Source organism: Chelonia mydas, chromosome 7 (assembly GCF_015237465.2).
Source record: "Chelonia mydas isolate rCheMyd1 chromosome 7, rCheMyd1.pri.v2, whole genome shotgun sequence".
NCBI classification, from domain to species: domain Eukaryota; kingdom Metazoa; phylum Chordata; order Testudines; family Cheloniidae; genus Chelonia; species Chelonia mydas.
The window spans coordinates 110,517,408-110,540,463 of record NC_057853.1 but is presented as its reverse complement, the minus strand read 5'-3'; the positions used below and the strand labels follow the sequence as shown (position 1 = coordinate 110,540,463).

At 43.9% G+C, this 23,056-nt stretch overlaps 1 protein-coding gene across 7 annotated transcripts in view; it reads left to right on the top strand.

Moving 5' to 3' along the window:
- ATRNL1 (attractin like 1) overlaps positions 1-23,056 on the top strand; it is a 1,012,424-nt gene that overhangs the window by 127,034 nt on the left and 862,334 nt on the right. For all 7 annotated transcript variants that reach the window (XM_037904761.2, XM_043551194.1, XM_043551197.1 and 4 more), the window contains exon 8: positions 10,982-11,069. In XM_037904761.2, coding sequence (XP_037760689.1) covers positions 10,982-11,069 — 88 coding nt within the window. The remainder of the gene's footprint in view (positions 1-10,981; positions 11,070-23,056) is intronic.

Here is a 23,056-nt window from a genome sequence, read left to right as displayed (position 1 = left end):
TTAGTTCTATTAAAATAGACTTCTTATAATTAATGTTAATGTGTATTGATTTGATATTTTATTATTTATATAGCTTTCCAGATTTCTCTAAGAACGATAGGTTGCCGCCCTGAAGAGCTTACAATCTAAATAGAAAAAAAATCAGACGTGGGGTGTGATAATGGATATAACATGAAAATATCTTTTTTCACCAATTTTTCCGTAGCTTTCTTTGACCTCCTCTTCTCCCTTTTGTCATCTGTTTCCAGTCCATGCCTTCCTCCTTAGTACCTTGTGTTATATCTCTTCTTTCCTGTTCTCTTTATCCCCTTTCCACTCTTAGAAGACTTCATTATGTTAAGTGCTGAATGCCCTCAACTCCCATTGAAGTTAATGGGAATTAAGGTCAACCCCACAGGAAGTGCTCAGCACTTCACAGGATTGAACCAATACTACCTGGCTAAGAGGTAGTGGTTTACAACATGAGGATGTTAATGTGAAAAAAAGGAGTTAGCCAATCAGCAATTTTAGTGAGACTAATTTTGCCAACTCATGATTTTATTTCAAGTCTTGTGATATTTGATGTTTTTCGTAAAACATCCAACTTCTGGAGTCAAGTGATTATGAGAAATTTGGTTTTTATTAAAAAAAATACATTTCTGGTCTGTCTGGTTGCAGAGAACAGCTTAAAAATTTGCATCCTACAGGCTCAAAAATCTGAAAGCAAACAAAAGGAAACCCTAATTTTTTAGTTTTAAAATTATTTTCTGTGGTCTGCTTTATGATTTTATGAATGCTTGAGTCTGGTAATGCTGTGAAGTTAACATGAGGATTATGCTATACATTTTTGTAAACAAAACTTGGATGTAAATGAAAATTAGATTCCTTACTTGTAACTTCTGTTTCTTTTGGAATCTTTTGGACTGGACGTTACTTGAAGTTTCTGCAGAGACTCTGACTTCGAAGGAGGAGGGATGGAGGAAAAATCCTATGCTGCCTCTGTTATAGTTGAATGAGTAGGTCTAAGCCATGAGTAATGTCTATCAATGGATGCCCATCTGAGAAGTTACATGAGAGTTTTTTGTAACTTGTAAGAAGAAACAAATCAAGATTTATTTTAAAATCTCATGTGAATCCCTGAGAGCCAAGTCTCAGGCAATTCTAACAACCATGTTGTCGGGTATTGAAAAGAGCTCCTCAGATTTTCTTGGATGACAGTTCAATACAGTAATGCAGAGTTGTAGAATAAAGTGGAGGACTCCGTAAAAGGATTTAAGAATTAACATATTTTTGAACTCTTTGTTTATTTAAAGCCTGTGTGAAAATAAAGTGCACATTCTTCTTCGAGGGATGATCCCTGTTGTAGTCCACTGCGGGTTACACAAACGCACCATACGCCCAGAGTCAGAGAAATTGAAAAGAAGTGTCCATTGGTCTATGCATGTGCCCTGCCTTGCCTCATGCTTCTGTCTGAGGTGATAAAGGGCAGGGTGGAATGACTTCAATTCCTTCTTACCACTGCATCATCTGGGTCAGAACTTTGTGTCGTCATCTCTGACACATTTTTAAATAAGGATAGTTGTACATACTTTACCAGTTTTATAGTAGTTTTATTGTAGTTTTTATTAGTCATTACTTTTAGTACTTGGTTTACATGGACTTTGGGGGGGTTTTCAACCCACCCCCCGTACCCACATGCAAGTACTGACCCTATGCCCAGGACTCCGGGCTTCAAACTCTGCACCTCCTGTCCACAATTCTTCTTGGTCAGCGACGACCACCAACGCTGCCTCTGGTGCCTGAGGGAAGGTCACATCGCGTCCAGGTGCAGTATTTGCCAGTCCTTTCCCAACCATGCATGAGAAGGCCGGGCTCTTGGCCTCTGGAAGCACTTTATGGCGCTTGCCATGAGACCTCACTCCTACTTAGGCTAGGGAACCCTCCCTGTACATCAACCGGACTCAGCAAGGAGTGCACCTCCTGCTACCATGCTCAAATCTGCTGCTGGAGGTACCACCCCTATAAACCCCATGACAGGGACTATTTGGGTGCTAAGGAAGCACACCCATAAGGATGGGACTAAATCTTCCTCCAAATCAAAGAAGATGGATGCTCCTTTCACGAGTTCAAGCCATGGGGATGAAACACTGTCTAAGTTCCATAGACACAAGAAAAAGACCCATAAACAATGGGATCCAGTGGTTCCAAGCACCGATCCATTGGCATTACCATCACCGGCACCCCACAAGATGTGGAATCATACTGTCCCAAGAAAGACCACAGCATTGGCACCGATACCCAGGAGAGAGAGAGAGTGCCTCTTACACTGGGGAGATTCGGAACAATGGCTGTGCCTCAGGATGTATTTACCTTGCCATCTTGGACTCACCCCCACTATCAGGTCTCTCAACTTCTAGAGAGATCATATCTCCATCACAGGATATCTCTCTGGTGCCGAGTTCCTCTCCTTCCGCACCAATGCTCTATACTTTTCCACTAGTTCCGACAGTACTGCTACTGGAAACGGAGTCCACCTTGTCCTGTTCTGATGAATTGGAACTGTGAGAAGAATACCATTCCTATGCGCCTTCACGGAGACTGTCACATCCATGTCAGCATCTACCATCTCAACTGTGTCAGAGCCATTGGTACTCCATGTTGTGGGAGCCCCCACAACCTCCCTCAGATCCAGCCCATTGACCATATTGGATACCCTGGTCACAATACCCTCCTCTCGAAACCCACACTTGCCGCAAGGGCAACTTTGCCTGCCTCACTCTTAAGAGATCCTTCTGGCAGGTGTTCGGGTCCGGTGGTAGAGGAGAACCCTTTTTAGTCCAGTCCTAGCACTAGCCACAACTAGCAAGATTTTCCTCTTCATCTCTGGATGAGGCGGTGATTACAGCATCCCTTTCCCCACCGGATGACTACAGAAAATTTCAACTGTTGTGGATTGTCAGAGGGGACCTCCAGATTCCCAAGGAAGAAATTCAAGAGCTCCCCATCACAAACTGCTAGATATTTCCTCCACACCTTGGGACTGGTGAGAATTTCATTACCAATTAACAAAGCTATTCTGGAGCCTTCTAGCACAGTGTGGCACATCCCTGCCGCATTCACAGCTACCCCTAAAGGGGCTGAAAAGTGCTACTACATTCCACCAAGAGTCCTGAGTTCCTTTTTTCTCACCCTCCTCCAAACTTCTTAGTAATGCAGGCTGAGAGTAAATGGGCCAAACAACAACATCCTCTATCCATGACAGCTGAGGAAGAGAGCAAACATCCGGACCTTTCGAGAGACAAGGTATTTTCTTCTTCTAGCCTGCAATTCAGGACTGTGAATTATTAGGCCTTACTAGCCAAATATGGGTTCCTCAGTTACAGTAAATTCAAGGAATTTACTGATAGCCTGCCACAACACATTGGGCTCATTTCCAGGGGCACACTGAAGAAGGGAAGCTGGTGGCCAGAACAGCTCTCCAATTGGCGGTGGATGCAGCAGATCCCTCCTCCAGGGCCATGTCTACGGCCACAGTCGTGTAGGTAGTCTTGGCTCTATTCTTCTGGTTTCCCTAGGGAGGTACTATTGAAGACTACTATTGAAGGTACTATTCCCTAGGGAGGCACTATTGAAGACCTCCCTTTCAGTGAATACCATCTTTTTAACCAGAAGATGGATGAATTGCTGCATACACTCAAGGATTCCAGGGCCACCCTTCGCTTGCTGGGCATCATCTACACTCCTGAAGTGAAAATTCCACTGCCAACGACTAACTCAGTGCTATAGGTCTCCTCAATTCTACTTTGAGACCTTATGAGCCTCTGAGGAAACATCAAAAGACACAGAGGTCTTGCCTCTCAGGGCCCGCCCCCCCCCCCCCCCCCACAGGTTTCGATGTCACAGCTGCAACCTCCAGCCAAGATATTTCTGATTAGAGCCTGAGAGCCACCAACCGCTATATCTACCACCTCACAGCCCTCCTCTTTTGCCATGCTTGGAGTACAATAACAATGGACAGATGGGTGTTGAACGTCATCCACCATTGGTATATGATCGAGTTTATCATGCTACCTCTTCCAAAGCCCCCCTTCAGGGACCACTCGCAGAACAGCATTCTCACCCAAGAGGTGCACTCCTCCTTTCAAAGGGGAGCGATAGAACATGTTCCCCCAGAATATCAGGGAACAGGATTCTACTTAACTTTCTTCCTGTAAGAAGAAATGGTGGGCCAGTCCTCAATCTCTGGCACCTCAGTTGCTTCATCCACAAGCTCAAGATTCATAGGGTCACACGGGTAGTGATAATTCCACCCCTACAGAAGGGCATGTAGTATACGGCTCTTGATATGAAGGACACTTACTTTCACATGACATTTATCTGCCTCACAGACATTTCCTGGAATTCACTTTGGGTACCCATAGTTTCCAGTACCGAGTGCTCTCATTCAGTATAGCCACCACTCCCAGAGTATTCATCAAAGTGATTTCCGTCATAGTGGCCTATGTCAGATGTTATGGTGTCTTCATGTTTCCATATCTTGATGACTGGCTCCTACTCGTAAGGCCCAGACAAGAATCCCAGGTGTCAACCTCCGTGTTACTCAACCTTCTTTCTTCCCTCAGAGTCAGCATCAATGTCTAGAAATCTATCCTAGACCCCACACAGTCTTTGGACTTCATAGAAGCTACTGTAAGTTCAGTCACAGCATAAGTTTACTTACCAGCAGACAGGTTCCAGGCGATGAGCAACATCATAACTCACATCATGAACTATCCATATGTACCAGCCAGGACTTGCCTGTCCCTCCTCAGCCACATGGCTTCATGTACTACGTGATGCCCTTTGCATGACTTCACCTTTGCTGCTTCCAGACATGGCTCCAGCCCATTTACTTCCCGAACCGCCACTCCATGGTTTCCATGCTGATAGTCCCTGACAAGGTGATATCATCCCTCTAATGGTAGACAGGTGCACGTCACATATGTTTAGAGGTTCCTTTTCTTCCTTTCTCCCAAGACAAGACGATTATCGCTGATGAATCTTTGGTGGGCTGTGGGGAGGACAGGGGTTCACATCGACAACCACCTGGCTCAAGGAGCATGGACTCCCAGCGAATCCAGGATGCACATAAACATCCTGGAACTTTGAACTGTAAGAAAAGCATGCCAATCCTTTCTTCCCTTCATCCACTTGCATCATGTTCTTATGTCTGATATAGTAGGGGCACAGTCGTCCCTCCCCTCTGGCTTGGAGGGAGGTTACCCCGCTCAGTATGTCACCAGGATCGTGGCCTACTGTTGGAGGAATTAGCAGAGTAGGTGCAGGGTCCTGGCCTTTGTGACAGGGTAAATTCCAAATGGTCAAGAGGCCCTAGGCAGGGTAGAACTGGTAAGCAGTCTATAGCGCTAACCCTTAGGCAGGGGATCATTAGCAAGCGGTCTATAGCGCTAACCCTTAGGCAGGGGAGTGCTGGCGAGCACTGGCCACGTGGCCTATGGTGGGGACACTGCCACCCTAGGGGTGGCAGGGGTAGGGGAACGCATGCCTACCCAACTCAACTGCATTCCAACCCAGGGCCCTAAGAGTGGCAGGGTGTCCCACCACCGGGTCAGCAGGGATCCTCCCACAACACGCTGGCGAGCTGTTAAGCCACAGCACCATCAAACTAAACCCCTGGGCTACTTCCTACCAGAGTTCCAGATTCAGCTCTGTGGTCTCCAGTTCATCTGGGTATTAGGTCGCTGGCAGTCCAACCAGCTCCAGCTCCTCCTCAGCTTCAGGCCTCTCCAGGTCCAGGCTGTCATGTGGCTTGGCTGCACGGTTGGTGGGCAGCAGCAAACCGGATGCGTCTGTTTTCTTCCCTGGCTCAGCCTCCACTGGGCTAGGAGCTCCGCCTTTTGTACCTCCTACCCCGCCTCTCAACTTCTGGTGGGAGGGCTGGGCCTGGCCGGACTCTGCCCAACTGTGCGGAGAGAGTGCTCCCTCCTCCTCTGGCTCGAAGGGAGGCCACAAAGCCTGACTACATCTGACAATACCACCATTGTTTTTTACATCAACAGACAGGGAGGGATGAGTTAATCTGCATTATGTGCAGAGGTGATCAATCTCTGGAATTGTTACATTAACCACCAGATACTCTTGTCTGCAGCCTATGTTCCCGGGATGCAGCATGTGTTCTCAGACTTGCTCAGACATTTTGTGATCGACCAGGATTGGGAACTTCACAATTTGGTAGTACATGACATCTTCACTCAGTGGGGGACTCCTGCCAGAGATCTATTCACTTTGCAAGTTGTCATAAATATAAAGGGAAGGGTAACCACCTTTCTGTATATAGTGCTATAAAATCCCTCCTGGTCAAAGGCAAAACCCTTTCACCTGTAACCTCGCTGGCACCTGACCCAAAATGACCAGTGAGGAGACAAGATACTTTCAAATCTGGAGGAGGGGAGAACAAAGGGTTCTGTCTGTCTGTGTGATGTTTTTGCCGGGAACAGATCAGGAATGCAGCCTTCCAACTCCTGTTAAGTTAATAAGTAATCTAGCTAGAAAATGTGTTAGATTTTCTTTTGTTTAATGGCTGGTAAAATACGCTGTGCTGGAGGGAATGTATATTCCTGTTTTTGAGTTTTTTTGTAACTTAAGGTTTTGCCTAGAGGGATTCTCTATATTTTGAATCTGATTACCATGTAAGGTATTTACCATCCTGATTTTACAGAGGTGATTCTTTTACCTTTTCTTTAATTAAAATTCTTCTTTTAAGAACCTGATTGATTTTTCATTGTTCATAGAATCATAGAATATCAGGGTTGGAAGGGACCTCAGGAGGTCATCTAGTCCATCTAGGTCATCCCCTGCTCAAAGCAGGACCAATCCCCAATCAAATCATCCCAGCCAGGGCTTTGTCAAGCCTGATCTTAAAAACTTCTAAGGAAGGAGATTCTACCACCTCCTTAGGTAACGGATTCCAGTGTTTCACCACCCTCCTAGTGAAAAAGTTTTTCCTAATATCCAACCTAAACCTCCCCCACTGCAACTTGAGACCATTACTCCTTGTCCTGTCCTCTTCTACCACTGAGAAGAGTCTAGAACCATCCTCTCTGGAACCACCTCTCAGGTAGTTGAAAGCAGCTATCAAATCCCCCCTCATTCTTCTCTTCTGCAAACTAAACAATCCCAGTTCCCTCAGCCTCTCCTCATAAGTCATGTGTTCCAGACCCTAATCATTTTTGTTGCCCTTCGCTGGACTCTCTCCAATTTATCCACGTCCTTCTTGTAGTGTGGGGCCCAAAACTGGACACAGTACTCCACATGAGGCCTCACCAATGTCGAATAGAGGGGAACGATCACGTCCCTCGATCTGCTCGCTATGCCCCTACTTATACATCCCAAAATGCCATGGGCCTTCTTGGCAACAAGGGCACACTGCTGACTCATATCCAGCTTCTCGTCCACTGTCACCCCTAGGTCCTTTTCCGCAGAACTGCTGCCTAGCCATTCGGTCCCTAGTCTGTAGCGGTGCATTGGGTTCTTCCGTCCTAAGTGCAGGACCCTGCACTTATCCTTATTGAACCTCATCAGATTTCTTTTGGCCCAATCCTCCAATTTGTCTAGGTCCCTCTGTATCCTATCCCTGCCCTCCAGCGTATCTACCACTCCTCCTAGTTTAGTATCATCCGCAAATTTGCTGAGAGTGCAATCCACACCATCCTCCAGATCATTTATGAAGATATTGAACAAAACCGGCCCCAGGACCGACCCCTGGGGCACTCCACTTGACACCGGCTGCCAACTAGACATGGAGCCATTGATCACTACCCGTTGAGCCCAACAATCTAGCCAACTTTCTACCCATCTTATAGTGCATTCATCCAGCCCATACTTCTTTAACTTGCTGACAAGAATACTGTGGGAGACCATGTCAAAAGCTTTGCTAAAGTCAAGAAACAATACATCCACTGCTTTCCCTTCATCCACAGAATCAGTAATCTCATCATAGAAGGTGATTAGATTAGTCAGGCATGACCTACCCTTGGTGAATCCATGCTGACTGTTCCTGATCACTTTCCTCTCGTGTAAGTGCTTCAGGATTGATTCCTTGAGGACCTGCTCCATGATTTTTCCGGGGACTGAGGTGAGGCTGACTGGCCTGTAGTTCCCAGGATCCTCCTTCTTCCCTTTTTTAAAGATGGGCACTACATTAGCCTTTTTCCAGTCATCTGGGACTTCCCCCGTTCGCCACGAGTTTTCAAAGATAATGGCCAACGGCTCTGCAATCACAGCCGCCAGTTCCTTTAGTTCTTAAGATCTAAGGGCTTCGGTCTGGATTCACCTGTACAAATTGGTGAGGATTCTTATCAAGCCTTCCCCAGGAAAGGGGGTGTAGGGCTTAGAGGGATATTTTGGGGGAAGACGTCTCCAAGTGGTCTCTTTCCCCGATCTTTAGTTAAAACGCTTGGTGGTGGCAGCATACTGTTCAAGGACAAGGCAAAGTTTGTACCTTAGGGAAGTTTTTAACCTAATCTGGTAAGAATAAGCTTGGGGGTGCGGGTCTTTCATGCAGGTCCCCACATCTGTACCCTAGAGTTCAGAATGGGGAAGGAACCTTGACACAAGTGATCAGCAAATGCATGACATACTGCTTCAGGGGAGCCCTCAGCGATGCCATCCTACATCCCTAGTAGGACCAACTCAACTGTATCTTTCTTCCACTACCGCTTCTACCTTGAATACTGTGCAAGGTTCGATGAGACAGAGTGACGGTGGTGGAGGAAGTGCGTGAAAAAGAGAGATTAAAGTACTAAGGGAAACAATATGAGTTTCTAGGACTAAAGTTAAATACTGTGGGCCAAATTCTGCTGTGAGTTACCTCGGTATATATTGGAAATAATTAAAGTCGATAAGGTTACTCTCTGTTTATGCATGCGTCACTCAGAGAAGAATTTGTCCCTTTTGTTTTTTCAGTACTGGTACTTAAAATGTTTAAATTAGAATATTTGTGTCATGTAATTCAGTTTTACCAAGAATGACTTTACCAAGATCACAAGGCTGCATGTGTAAAAACTTAACACTTTTCCAATGCTAGTTCTTTTTGATGCTGATGTTTGCTTGAAATAATAAGAGGATTTTGGTTCCAAAGGTGATAGTGGAAATGATTTCTTGGCTGTCTTCACAGGCAGGAAGGAAGGACTACTTAGCAACTGATGGGAGTTCTAATTAGAGTCAAATGATAACTTTATTCACCTGTCTTGGCAAGAGATATATGCTTAAAACAATGGTTCAGGGTTTCTTGAAATAAATGAAAGCCGTTTGACCAAGATAGAGGAATTTTCTTGACAAAATCAGTATATTAAGGGAATTTGGAAAATTGAATAAAAATATAGTATACGTATAGCAATGTTCATCCCAAAGCATTTAACAAACTATAGGCCCAATACTTCAGTGTGATGTGACTGTTTTCTACTGCTCTGTTGGCACAAAGTAGGCCTAAAGCTGGTCCTTTAGCATCTGGTACAATTTTATATCGTCGCTATTAGGAGAGAAGCTGGAAAGCTAAGTGGCTTAAAGCTGCTTTTGTCCTAAGCGTCTCCCTCCTTCCCCACGGTTTATTGGCTGGACCATAGAATCTGACATGATATATACAAAGTAATTGCTTCACTCCATTACTAAAATACCTCTAAGGTAGAATACCATAGCTATTTAACAGTGCACATCAGCACTGCACATCAGTTTTAGATTGCATTAAGTTCAGGCATGGATGGTAAAATGAGGAAAGGAACTATGATTTCAGGTAACTTCCTTTTTTGGATTGAAGCAAAGAATGAAGTCTCATTGCACATTGTCCAGGTTCCTTCCCCGCTCTGAACTCTAGGGTACAGATGTGGGGACCTGCATGAAACCCCCCTAAGCTTATTTTTACCAGCTTAGGTTAAAACTTCCCCAAGGTACAAACTATTTTACCTTTTGCTCTTGGACTTTATCGCTGCCACCATCAAGCGTCAACAGATATATAACCGGGAAAGAGCCTGCTTGGTCTTTTCCCCCCAAAATCCTCCTCAAACCCTACACCCCTGTTCCTGGGGAAGGCTTGATAAAAATCCTCACCAATTTGCATAGGTGAACACAGACCCAAACCCTTGGATCTCAAGAACAATGAAAAAAGCAATCAGGTTCTTAGAAGAAAAAGTAAAAGAATCACCTCTGTAAAATCAGGATGGTAAATACCTTACAGGGTAGTTAGGTTCAAAACATAGAGAATCCCTCTAGGCAAAACCTTAAGTTACAAAAAGACACAAAACCAGGAATATGCATTCCATTCAGCACAGCTTATTTTCTCAGCCATTTAAACAAACAGAATCTAACGCATATCTAGCTAGATTACTTACTAAAAGTTCTAAGACTCCATTCCTGTTCTATCCCCGGCAAAAGCAACATATAGACAGACACAGACCCTTTGTTTCTCTCCCTCCTCCCAGCTTTTGAAAGTATCTTGTCTCCTCATTGGTCATTTTGGTCAGGTGCTAGTGAGGTTATCCTAGCTTCTTAACCCTTTACCGGTGAAAGGGTTCTTCCTCTGGCCAGGCGGGATTTTAAAGGTGTTTACCCTTCCCTTTATATTTATGACACACCTTCTTTTTTGAAAGACATGCTGTATGTTTTAAACCATATGTTAACTATTGTAATAACACTGTAAACATAAAATATTGTATTTGTACGCATTTATAAACTGGATATGAATCATGAAATGCAGAGTTTGCCAAATGGATCCTTGTAATCATAATTTTAATTGTAATATGTGATATATGCCTATAAAATTACATTTTTCTGATTTTCACAATTCCATACTGGAATATTGAAGCCCAGAATAAGATAAAACATTCAGAAAAATAGGCATTTTATGTCTAGTATGTATAATGCAAGAAAATTACATGTGTCCAGAAATGTGCAAACCCAGCATTTTGTTCGAGATAATAAAATATTTACTTTTCTGTTTATCTTTTAGCTATAATTTAGACAGTAACATATGGAATGTAGTACCTGTATCAAAAGGACCTCTCCAGAGATATGGACACAGTCTTGCTTTATATCAGGTTGGGATACTTTTAATATTTCTTTCGTTCTTTTGTGTGCAAAGTTAATGATCATATATTGTGCAAATATCAGTCTGAAATTGAAAATGTGATGAGCCATAAATTTAAAACTGTGAGGATAATTTCATTTCTAGTTTCTTACACTCGTGCCATAAGCTTCTTCAGTCCTTATTAGAAAGATTATTTTACCATTTCTTAATGTAGATGGTAACTCAGTTTTCAAGCTGACCATGAGCTCAGAAAACTGAGACTGAGTAAAATAGTACAGAATAGGAGCTTATGGTTTTGTGGAATTTGAACTGTTGACGTGAGAAGTACACTTTTTTTTGTTCATTTACTTATTTCGATTTCACTGTTGTCTTGTTAGCACGTGCAGGGACATAGCTGTATTACAAAACAAAAATTGTAGTACAGTTGTATCATGTACTATAAGGTAAAGTGAACTGTCAGTCTTGCTGCTGTGGCAGAATCTCTGGAAAAACTGAAATAAGTCCTGGAGGTAAAAGCTGTTGTGCTACTTTCTTGAAGGTAAATTCAAAGGCTTTTTTAAATTAAAAAGCCTGTTTACATAATAGAATACAGATGTGGAGTTTGATGTTTATAATTAAACACAATTTTTAAAATCAGTTTTTCTTGGGCTATAGTTCGAGACATCTCCAACTTTTAAAGCACCGTAAGGCATTCAGGGAATGCAGTGTAATTCTTTAGGTAGCTTTAAATGTTAGCAATCTCATTGGCTCTTGCAGGAGAAACACAGAACCTTGACTTTAGGCCCTGATATAAAAAAGGGTTTCCAGTTCAGTTGACATAAGACAACTTCAGTAAATGTCTTTTAAATTTTTATTAAAGTCAAAACTTCTGAACCATTATCTCCTGTCATCACTGCTGCTGGACAACGTGAATTTTTTAGATAATGACCACTTTAGTAATAGTGATTTAATAAATGCTTAAACAAATAATTTAAAGCTTCTAAATTTCACTCTACAAATACTTTTCTTGGGATATTTCAGAGTAATCTGCATCTGTTTTAAATGTTTTTATCAGCAATATGTAGAAAATTTAAAAAAAGCAGTAATTATTGTCATAAAAGGAACTTGTTGATAACATAGGGATCTATTTCAACCTTAGTGTGGACATACAGCTCGTGATGATGATAATGAGAGCTGTAGGCCCACATCTGAAAAGTATTATTCAGTGAAACCAAATCTGCAATTAGTGAACATACAAGACCTGCAGTATAAAACAGATTATTAAATAATGGATTGTTGTTCCATGAATTGTGAAAGTAGTATGGGCCAAATGAGTATTCATATGTGAGTAAGATGAAAGAATTTTAGTTGAACTATATTCAAAATGTACAGACTTTTAAAAATCTTTCTAGGACAAATTTTGATAATTTACCTTTTGAGATCTTCAAGAAATTGAACAACAGGAACATAATTTATTGTAGAAGAGCATCATATAGTACCTAGAGGTGGCAGCTTTGAGCTGTGGACTAGTCATTGTATAACACTTTTTATTTAAGAACAAAAATATCCACAAAGAGAAGTAATTAGATTAAGTTTTAAACTTAAACTCCCGAGATTTTAAAGTCTCACTCCAGAACAAAGTGAGAGCATAGGAGCCAGTGTAGTCGGATTGTGTTGCAAAGGAAATTGAAGCTATATAATTGACTCTGTGGAGAATGAAATAACTTACTGTGCCATTCCTTAGAAAGCCACTTTAGTTAAAGTTGAAGTACTGAAATTTTTTATTCTGGAGGTAAAAAGATCAGAAGATTCCCACTGATGTATAGTTATATAAAGTGCCCTAGACATTTTTATGCATTTATAGACAGGAAAGCATAGAAGCATTCTTGCTTTTAGACCCATCCAAAGCATTACATGACATTATCTTAAACACCTCTTCTCATGACCAAACTGGCTATTAGGAAGTTGTTTGCCCCTCTGTGCGTGAATTGATGCATCACCATGAAGAAGACTGCATATAGTTCCAAACACCTCAATAATAGAAGGAAATTAGCAAATCTGGAAGGAATTCATAGAAGAAAAATTATTAAGGGCCTTGACAGAATAGTTTCTGACATGAGAGAAATAAATGTGCATATCTTTGCTAAATGATGAATAAGGGGGGTGTTAGAGGATAAAGTTAGACAATACCATCTTTTCTTGCATACCCCTAGGCATGCAGTAAAATGCAGTTTCACAGAAAATGAATGTGGTTGGTGATATGACTTCGATTTCTAGTGATCTGGTAGTCACATTACAAAATTTGCCATCATAATTGGCACTACTGTTGGCAGTTTCAAGACAACCAAAGAATGAATTAAGATTAAATTCTGAAGGAATGATCTATCCAGAACAAGGATGAATCACATGGGTAGGGTGATGTAAGAATGATTATAGTGGTATTGCTCTTTGTGTAGACAAAGAACTTCAATATTCAAGCCAGTCAATTTGATACTTGCAGAAACACTAAATTTACTCTCCCCACTTCAGATTATATTAATTTAACAGCTAAGGTTTTATCAAAGAGAGCTAATTCTCTTGATTGCTTTGTTTTAACTTGTTGGTATTGATGTTGAGACTGTATAGCCATTCAAATATGGTTTCACTGATTTGATCAGGAGCTGTTCCTAGAATTACAAAGGAGTAAATAGTTTCTGTATTTGCTTTTAGACCACTTAGGCAAAATTATTTTATCAGCTGGTTCATTGTGGCCATTAGATGTATGCATGCACTTGTGTAGGCTATTATAATTTACTCCAGAACACTTTCGTAATGCTTCAAAGGTCTTTTCTCACTGTTCTGTTAGCCTCTGATAGCAAGATATTACCACAGGTCACATGGTTTAATTCTGTACATCTTTCGGTTACTTACTATACATCCACAAGCTGGTTTCATTTTGATCTATACAGTATCTCAGAAGTGGTTGAGAGCTAGATAAAATGAACCATCACACACATACTGTACAGAGGTTAGAAAAATCTCTTATTGGCACACAACTGATTTATTCAAAGTTTTTCTTCAATTCAGTAGACCTCAATCATTGATGGAGTTTGTTTCTTGGTATTAAAGGCTGAGATTTTTCAAAATTCAATTGATTGTTATATTCTTATTAGTTGGTTAGCATAATAGTGTTTTGGTAATCATTTCCAGGAGGCCTAAAAGCAGATAATATGTAGTTAGTACATTTTTATTTAGTTTTTGTTTTTTATTGCTTTCTATATATTTAAAATATGTGCAATTCAAATTCTGGTTCTTCTCTGAGTGCTTGCACATGTCCATTCCAATGTAGATATTTGTGTTCCCCAAGTACAATTGCCGGAAATGTTTCCCTGAGCAATATCTGTTGGGTCAGTTCTAGTGCCTCTGGCGTTGCGCGTCCATAGTGTCAGTATAGGGGCCTGACGACCCTGCTCTCTTTCAGTTCTTTCTTACCTCCCATGACAGTTGCTGAAACACTGGTTGCTCAGGCAATCTATTCCATTAGTGGTTCTCTCTCTAGTGTGCACTGTAAATAGACCCACCAGGCCCTGGACATGGGTCGGCTCATTGGCCCGAGTTCCCAGTGTCTGTCTGTCTGTTCCTGGACTATCCCCGGACTCCAGGCAGCGCTCCTCGGGCTTGAGGTGGCGATCACCAGTGGGATGGCACAGACCTGCAGAGGGCGGCACCTGTCCTCGCAGCCCCAGTGCTGTGAGTGCCCGAACTGCTCTCCCAGTGCATGGCACTGCTCCAGCGGATCGAGTTGCTGGTCCCCAGAGCCCCGCCACCGGTCGCCAGACTGTCGATACGGTTCGCCACAGACACGTCATCGATCCCTAACACGGCGGTCTACTTGCTTCCGGTCCTGCTCGACAGAGTGGCACTGCTCACTAAGCGGCAGGCGTAGATCGCTGATCTGCCAAACACCGCTGCTCGCCACCGGGATCACAGCATCGAGAGTCATCACCCTTGTTCAGATCCTCAGTGGAGGTCTGGATCGGCATCGAAAGGATTGGGCTAGACAGATGGCCTCGGCATCGTCCTGGTCCCCCAGACATGTATTTCCCTCTTCAGGCTCTGACAAGAGGATGAGAGCCTGCTCGTGGGCCAGGGGCACCGGCATTCCCCACAGGACCACCAAGAACCGCATGGCGTCAGGGCCAGTGGCCTTCCCCCAGCCACTCTGGAACTCCTGGGGGATTTCCCCATCCATTGCGGGGGTATAGGTTAGCCTTGGGGGCATCTGACAAACATTCGGCGACAGTCTCCTGCCCGCCCCCTGACTCGGATGCAGACTTAGATCGGGCTTCTCAGGGACACCCAGCCTTGACTGAGGCCACCATGGTGGAGGTGGCAGAGGTGACAGACCCTCCGATATCCGCCTCCTCATCTTCTCCTGATAAGGCGATAACTGAGCCCTCTCACCCAGTTCCCCAGGATGATGCCAAGGCTCACCAAGAGGTCTTAAAGAGGGTCGCCTCAAACCTGGGGCTGGAAGCGGAGGAGTTGGCGGAGCCCTCAGACTCCCTCTTCGATGTTTTAAGTGGCATTGACTGTACATAAGGAAGTGGCAAAAATCACTAAAACCCTGTGGCAGATGCCTTCATCCCTCCTCTCTCTCCTCCCACCGCCCCCTCCAAGCTGGCAGAGTGTAAATACTATGTCCCCGCTGAGGGGTACGAATATTTGTACACTGATCCTGCCCCAACCTCACTGGTTGTGTCCACAGTCAATGAGCATGACAGACAGGGCCAGGTGCAATGCCCAAAAACAGAGGCAAACAGGCTCAATCTCTTTGGAAGAAACGTTTATTCGACTTCCAGCCTCCAGCTGCCAGATGGCCAACCACCAGGCCTTACTTGGCTGCTATGATTTTAATATCTGGCAGTCCATGGCCAAGTTCTCTGACTCGCTGCCAGAGGAACCCAGGAAGGAATTCCTAGCTATCCTTGATGAGGGTAAGGCAGTGGCAAGGGTAGCCCTCCAAGCAGCCTCAGATGCAGCGGGCTCTGCGGCCTGAACCCTGGCCTCTGCCATCTCCATGAGGTGGGTGTCCTGGTTACTGTCATTGGGCCTTTCAACGGAGGTTCAGCAGTCCAGTCAGGACCCTCCCAGTTGATGGCCTGGCACTGTTCTCTGAGCAAACAGACACGAAATTACATGGTCTGAAAGACTTATGGGCAACCCTGGGCACACCGGGCCTGTACATCCTGGGGGCGCGGTTTAAGCTGCAACAGACCAAGATGTTTGGAAGCCAACCTCGGCCTGAGCCCTTCCATAAGAAGGTCAATGGCTGAGTGCCGGCAAGGTCACCAGCCAGCATCCTATGCTCATTCGAGCTCCACCCATAGCCAAGAGGTTGATAAGTGGGCATTTTGAGGGTGTGCTCCAGGCTGACCTTCCAGCCTGTGTCCTTGATCCTACTCCCCAGTTACTTTCTAACCACCTGTCCCCCTTCCTGCCTGCCTGGGCTTGTATAACGTTCGACCGATGGGCCCTCAGCACTGTGGCAGAGGGGTATACCCTGCAGTTTACTTTTGTCCCCCCCTCACATCCCCCTGTCCCCGTCCCTCTTCAGGGACTCCTCTCACAAGAGTCTTCTTGCTCAGGAGGTGCAAGGCCTTCTGCAGATGGGAGCTGTGGAGGAAATCGCACCACCTTTAAGGGGCAAGGGTTTTTACTCTCACTGTTTTTTAATCCCAAAGGCCAAGGAGAGTCTACGGCCTATCCTAGACCTGCAAAACCTCAACAAATATCACAAGAAGTTGAAGTTTCGCATGATCTCCCTGGCCTCCATCATTTCTTCCCTGGATCCGGGAGACTGGTACACCGCCATTGATCTGAAGGACACTTACTTTCATATATCAATATTCCATGGACATAGATGTTTTCTACGTTTCATGGTGGGGACCACCCACTACCAGTTTGCAGTGCCCCCTTTCGGCCAAGGAACAGTGCTGAGGGTGTTTACCAAATGCATGTTGGTGGTGGCGGCTTACCTCAGATGTCAGGATATTGAGGTTTACCCATACCTCGACAACTGGCTCATCAAGAGCTGCTCCAGGCCTCGATGTTGTATGTCAACAGGCAAGGAGAAGTGAGCTTGACCGCTCTCTGTCAGGAAGCACTCTGCCTGTGGGACTTTTGCATCCAGCGCGTGATCCACCTGGAAGCTTTGCATCTCCCTGGTGTCCGAAACATGCTGTCATAGATTCATAGATACTAAGGTCAGAAGGGACCATTATGATCATGTAGTCTGACCTCCTGCACAACGCAGGCCACAGAATTTCACCCACCCACTCCTGCAAAAAACCTCTCACCTATGTCTGAGCTATTGAAGTCCTCAAATCGTAGTTTAAAGACTTCAAGGAGCAGAGAATCCTCCAGCAAGTGACCCGTGCCCCATGCTACAGAGGAAGGCTGTCATAAATATAAAGGGAAGGGTAAAACCCTTTAAAATCCCTCCTGGCCAGAGGAAAAATCCTCTCACCTGTAAAGGGTTAAGAAGCTAAAGGTAACCTCGCTGGCACCTGACCAAAATGACCAATGAGGAGACGAGATACTTTCAAAAGCTGGGAGGAGGGAGAGAAACAAAGGGTCTCTGTCTGTTTATATGCTGCTTTTGCCGGGGATAGACCAGGAATGGAGTCTTAGAACTTTTAGTAAGTAATCTAGCTAGGTATGTGTTATATTATGATTTCTTTAAATGGCTGAGAAGAGAATTGTGCTGAATGGAATGACTATTTCTGTCTGTGTGTCTTTTTTGTAACTTAAGGTTTTGCCTAGAGGGATTCTCTATGTTTTGAATCTAATTACCCTATAAGGTATCTACCATCCTGATTTTACAGAGGTGATTTCTTTACTTCTATTTACTTCTCTTTCTGTTAAGTCTTCTTGTAAGAAAACGGAATGCTTTTTCATTGTTCTCAGATCCAAGGGTTTGGGTCTGTGGTCACCTATGCAAATTGGTGAGGCTTTTTACCAAACCTTTCCCAGGAAGTGGGGTGCAAGGGTTGGGAGGATTTTGGGGGGAAAGACGTGTCCAAACTACGTTTCCCAGTAAACCCAGTTAGAGTTTGGTGGTGGCAGTGGATATTCCAAGGACAAAGGATAAAATTAATTTGTACCATGGGGAAGTTTTAACCTAAACTGGTAAAAGTAAGCTTAGGAGGTTTTCATGCAGGTCCCCACATCTGTACCCTAGAGTTCAGAGTTGGGGAGGAACCTTGACAAAGGCGAAAAACCTCCAGGGCCTCTTCCAATCTGCTCTGGAGGAAAATTCCTTCCTGACGGCAAATATGGCGATCAGCTAAACCTTGAGCATATGGGCAAGATTCACCAGCTAGATATTACAGAAAATTCTTTCCTGGGTAACTCCGATCCCACCCCATCTAATATCCCACAACAGGCCATTGGGGCTATTTACCATGAATATTTAATTACCAAAACCAAGTTATCCCATCATACCATCTCCTCCATAAACTTATCAAGTTTAATCTTAAAGCCAGATAGATCTTTTGCCCCCACTGCTTCCCTTGGAAGGCTATTCCAAAACTTCACTCCTCTGATGGTTAGAAACCTTTGTCTAATTTCAAGTCTAAACTTCCCAATGACCAGTTTATATCCATTTGTTCTTGTGTCCACATTGGTACTGAGCTTAAATAATTCCTCTCCCTCTCCAGTATTTATCCCTCTGATATATTTATAGAGAGCAATCATATCTCCCCTCAACCTTCTTTTAGTTAGGCTAAACAAGCCAAGCTCCTTGAGTCTCCTTTCATAAGACAAGTTTTCCATTCCTCGGATCATCCTAGTAGCCCTTCTCTGTACCTGTTCCAGCTTGAATTCATCCTTCTTAAACATGGGAGACCAGAACTGCACAGTATTCCAGGTGAGGTCTCACCGGTGCCTTGTATAACGGTACTAACACCTCCTTATCTCTACTGGAAATACCTTTCCTGATGCATCCCAAGACTGCATTAGCCTTTTTCACAGCCATATCACATTGGCGGCTCATAGTCATCCTATGATCAACCAATACTCCAAGGTCCTTCTCTTCTTCCGTTACTTGTAATTGATGCGTCCCCATCTTATAACTAAAATTCTTGTTATTAATCCCTAAATGCATGACCTTACACTTCTCACTATTAAATTTCATCCTATTACTATTCCTCCAGTTTACAAGGTCATCCAGATCCTCCTGTAGGATATCCCTGTCCTTCTCTAAATTGGCAATACCTCCCAGCTTTGTATCATCCGCAAACTTTATTAGCACACTCCCACTTTTTGTGCCGAGGTCAGTAATAAAAAGATTAAAGAAGATTGGTCCCAAAACCGATCCTTGAGCAACTCCACTGGTAACCTCCCTCCAGCCTGACAGTTCTCCTTTCAGTAGGACCCGTTGTAGTCTCCCCTTTAACCAATTCCTTATCCACCTTTCAATTTTCATATTGATCCCCATCTTTTCCAATTTAACTAATAATTCCCCATGTGGCACGGTATCAAACGCCTTGCTGAAATCGAGGTAAATTAGATCCACTGTGTTTCCTTTGTCTAAAAAATCTGTTTCTTTCTTAAAGAAGGAGATCAGGTTGGTTTGGCACGATCTACCTTTTGTAAAACCATGTTGTATTTTGTCCCATTTACCATTGACCTCAATGTCCTTAACTACCTTCTCCTTCAAAATTTTTTCCAAGCCCTTGCATATTACAGATGTCAAGCTATCAGGCCTGTAGTTACCCGGATCCCTTTTTTTCCCTTTCTTAAAAATAGGAACTATGTTAGCAATTCTCCAATCATACGGTACAACCCCTGAGTTTAGAGATTCATTAAAAGTTCTTGCTGATGGGCTTGCAATTTCATTTGCCAATTCCTTTAATATTCTTGGATGAAGATTATCTGGGCTCCCTGATTTAGTCCCATTAAGCTGTTGGAGTTTCGCTTCTGGAGCTGCAGCTAGCAAGAGATGACAAGAGTAACAAGAAGGGTTTCTTTAGGTATGTTGGCAACAAGAAGAAAGCCAAGGAAAGTGTGGGCCCCTTACTGAATGAGGGAGGCAACATAGTGACAGAGGATGTGGAAAAAGCTAATGTGCTCAATGCATTTTTTGCCTCTGTCTTCACTAACAAGGACAGCTCCCAGACTGCTGCGCTGGGCATCACAACATGGGGAGTAGATGGCCAGCCCTCTGTGGAGAAAGAGGTGGTTAGGGACTATTTAGAAAAGCTGGACGTGCACAAGTCCATGGGGCCGGACGAGTTGCATCCGAGAGTGCTAAAGGAAGTGGCGAATGTGATTGCAGAGCCATTGGCCATTATCTTTGAAAACTCGTGGCGAACGGGGGAAGTCCCAGATGACTGGAAAAAGGCTAATGTAGTGCCCATCTTTAAAAAAGGGAAGAAGGAGGATCCTGGGAACTACAGGCCAGTCAGCCTCACCTCAGTCCCTGGAAAAATCATGGAGCAGGTCCTCAAGGAATCAATCCTGAAGCACTTACACGAGAGGAAAGTGATCAGGAACAGTCAGCATGGATTCACCAAGGGTAGGTCATGCCTGACTAATCTAATCGCCTTCTATGATGAGATTACTGATTCTGTGGATGAAGGGAAAGCAGTGGATGTATTGTTTCTTGACTTTAGCAAAGCGTTTGACACGGTCTCCCACAGTATTCTTGTCAGCAAGTTAAAGAAGTATGGGCTGGATGAATGCACTATAAGGTGGGTAGAAAGTTGGCTAGATTGTTGGGCTCAACGGGTAGTGATCAATGGCTCCATGTCTAGTTGGCAGCCGGTGTCAAGTGGAGTGTCCCAGGGGTCGGTCCTGGGGCCGGTTTTGTTCAATATCTTCATAAATGATCTGGAGAATGGTGTGGATTGCACTCTCAGCAAATTTGCGGATGATACTAAACTAGGAGGAGTGGTAGATACGCTGGAGGGCAGGGATAGGATACAGAGGGACCTAGACAAATTGGAGGATTGGGCCAAAAGAAATCTGATGAGGTTCAATAAGGATAAGTGCAGGGTCCTGCACTTAGGACGGAAGAACCCAATGCACCGCTACAGACTAGGGACCGAATGGCTAGGCAGCAGTTCTGCGGAAAAGGACCTAGGGGTGACAGTGGACGAGAAGCTGGATATGAGTCAGCAGTGTGCCCTTGTTGCCAAGAAGGCCCATGGCATTTTGGGATGTATAAGTAGGGGCATAGCGAGCAGATCGAGGGACGTGATCGTTCCCCTCTATTCGACATTGGTGAGGCCTCATGTGGAGTACTGTGTCCAGTTTTGGGCCCCACGCTACAAGAAGGACGTGGATAAATTGGAGAGAGTCCAGCGAAGGGCAACAAAAATGATTAGGGTCTGGAACACATGACTTATGAGGAGAGGCTGAGGGAACTGGGATTGTTTAGTCTGCAGAAGAGAAGAATGAGGGGGGATTTGATAGCTGCTTTCAACTACCTGAGAGGTGGTTCCAGAGAGGATGGTTCTAGACTCTTCTCAGTGGTAGAAGAGGACAGGACAAGGAGTAATGGTCTCAAGTTGCAGTGGGGGAGGTTTAGGTTGGATATTAGGAAAAACTTTTTCACTAGGAGGGTGGTGAAACACTGGAATCCGTTACCTAAGGAGGTGGTAGAATCTCCTTCCTTAGAAGTTTTTAAGATCAGGCTTGACAAAGCCCTGGCTGGGATGATTTGATTGGGGATTGGTCCTGCTTTGAGCAGGGGTTGGACTAGATGACCTCCTGAGGTCCCTTCCAACTCTGATATTCTATGATTCTACCTCAGATATGGTAATATCTACCTCCATATCCTCATTCCCATTTGTCATGCTACCATTACCTAAGATCCTCTTTAGCCTTATTAAAGACTGAGGCAAAGTGTTTGTTTAACTATTGGGTCATGCCTAGATGACCTCCACTCCATCCTCGGTGTTTAGCGGTCCCACTTCTTCTTTCTTTGTTTTCTTCTTTCTATGGCTATAGAACCTTTTACTGTTGGTTTTAATTCCCTTTGCAAGGTCCAACTCTACTTGACTTTTAGCCTGTCTCACTTTATCCCTACATGTTCTGACCTCAATAAGGTAGCTTTCCTTGCTGATCCCTCCCATCTTCCACTCCCTGTATGCTTTCTGCTTTTTCTTAATCACCTCTCTGAGACGCTTGCTCATCCAGCTTGGTCTACCACTCCTGCCTATGAATTTTTTCCCCTTTCTTGGGATGCAGGCTTTCGATAGCTTCTGCAGCTTTGATTTAAAATAATCCCAGGCCTCCTCTACCGTTAGATCCTTAAGTTCTTCAGTCCAATCCACTTCCCTAACTAATTTCCTTAATTTTTGAAAGTCAGCCCTTTTGAAATCAAAAACCCTAGTTGCAGATTTATTTTTGTTAATCCTTCCGTTCAGTTTGAACTGAATTAGCTCATGATCACTTGAACCAAGATTATCCCCTCCAACCATTTCTTCTATGAGGTCCTCACTACTCACCAAAAGCAAATCTAAAATGGCTTCCCCTCTAGTTGGTTCAGCAACTACTTGATGAAGGAATCCATCAGCTATCGCATCTAGGAAAATCTGAGCCCTATTATTATTACTAGCACTCGTCCTCCAGTCTATATCTGGGAAGTTAGTCTTCCACGATCACACAGTTTCCATTAGTATTTACTTTATTGAAAACATTAAAAAGGGCTCTATCCATATCCAAATTAGGTTCTGGCGGTCTATAGCACATCCCAAGCACTATCCCAGGGGAGACTCTAATAGTTTTCTTCCCTAATGTAATTTTTGCCCAGACGGACTCTGTCTTAACCATTCCATCGCTTCTTATTTCTTTACATTCTACCTCATCATTGATATACAATGCTACTCCACCATCTTTACCTTTATTTCGGTCTTTCCTAAACAGCACACATCCTTCAATACCTGTAGTCCAGTCATAACTACTACTCCACCATGTTTCTGTTATCCCTATAATATCTGGTTTCACTTCCTGCACCAGTAGCTCTAGTTC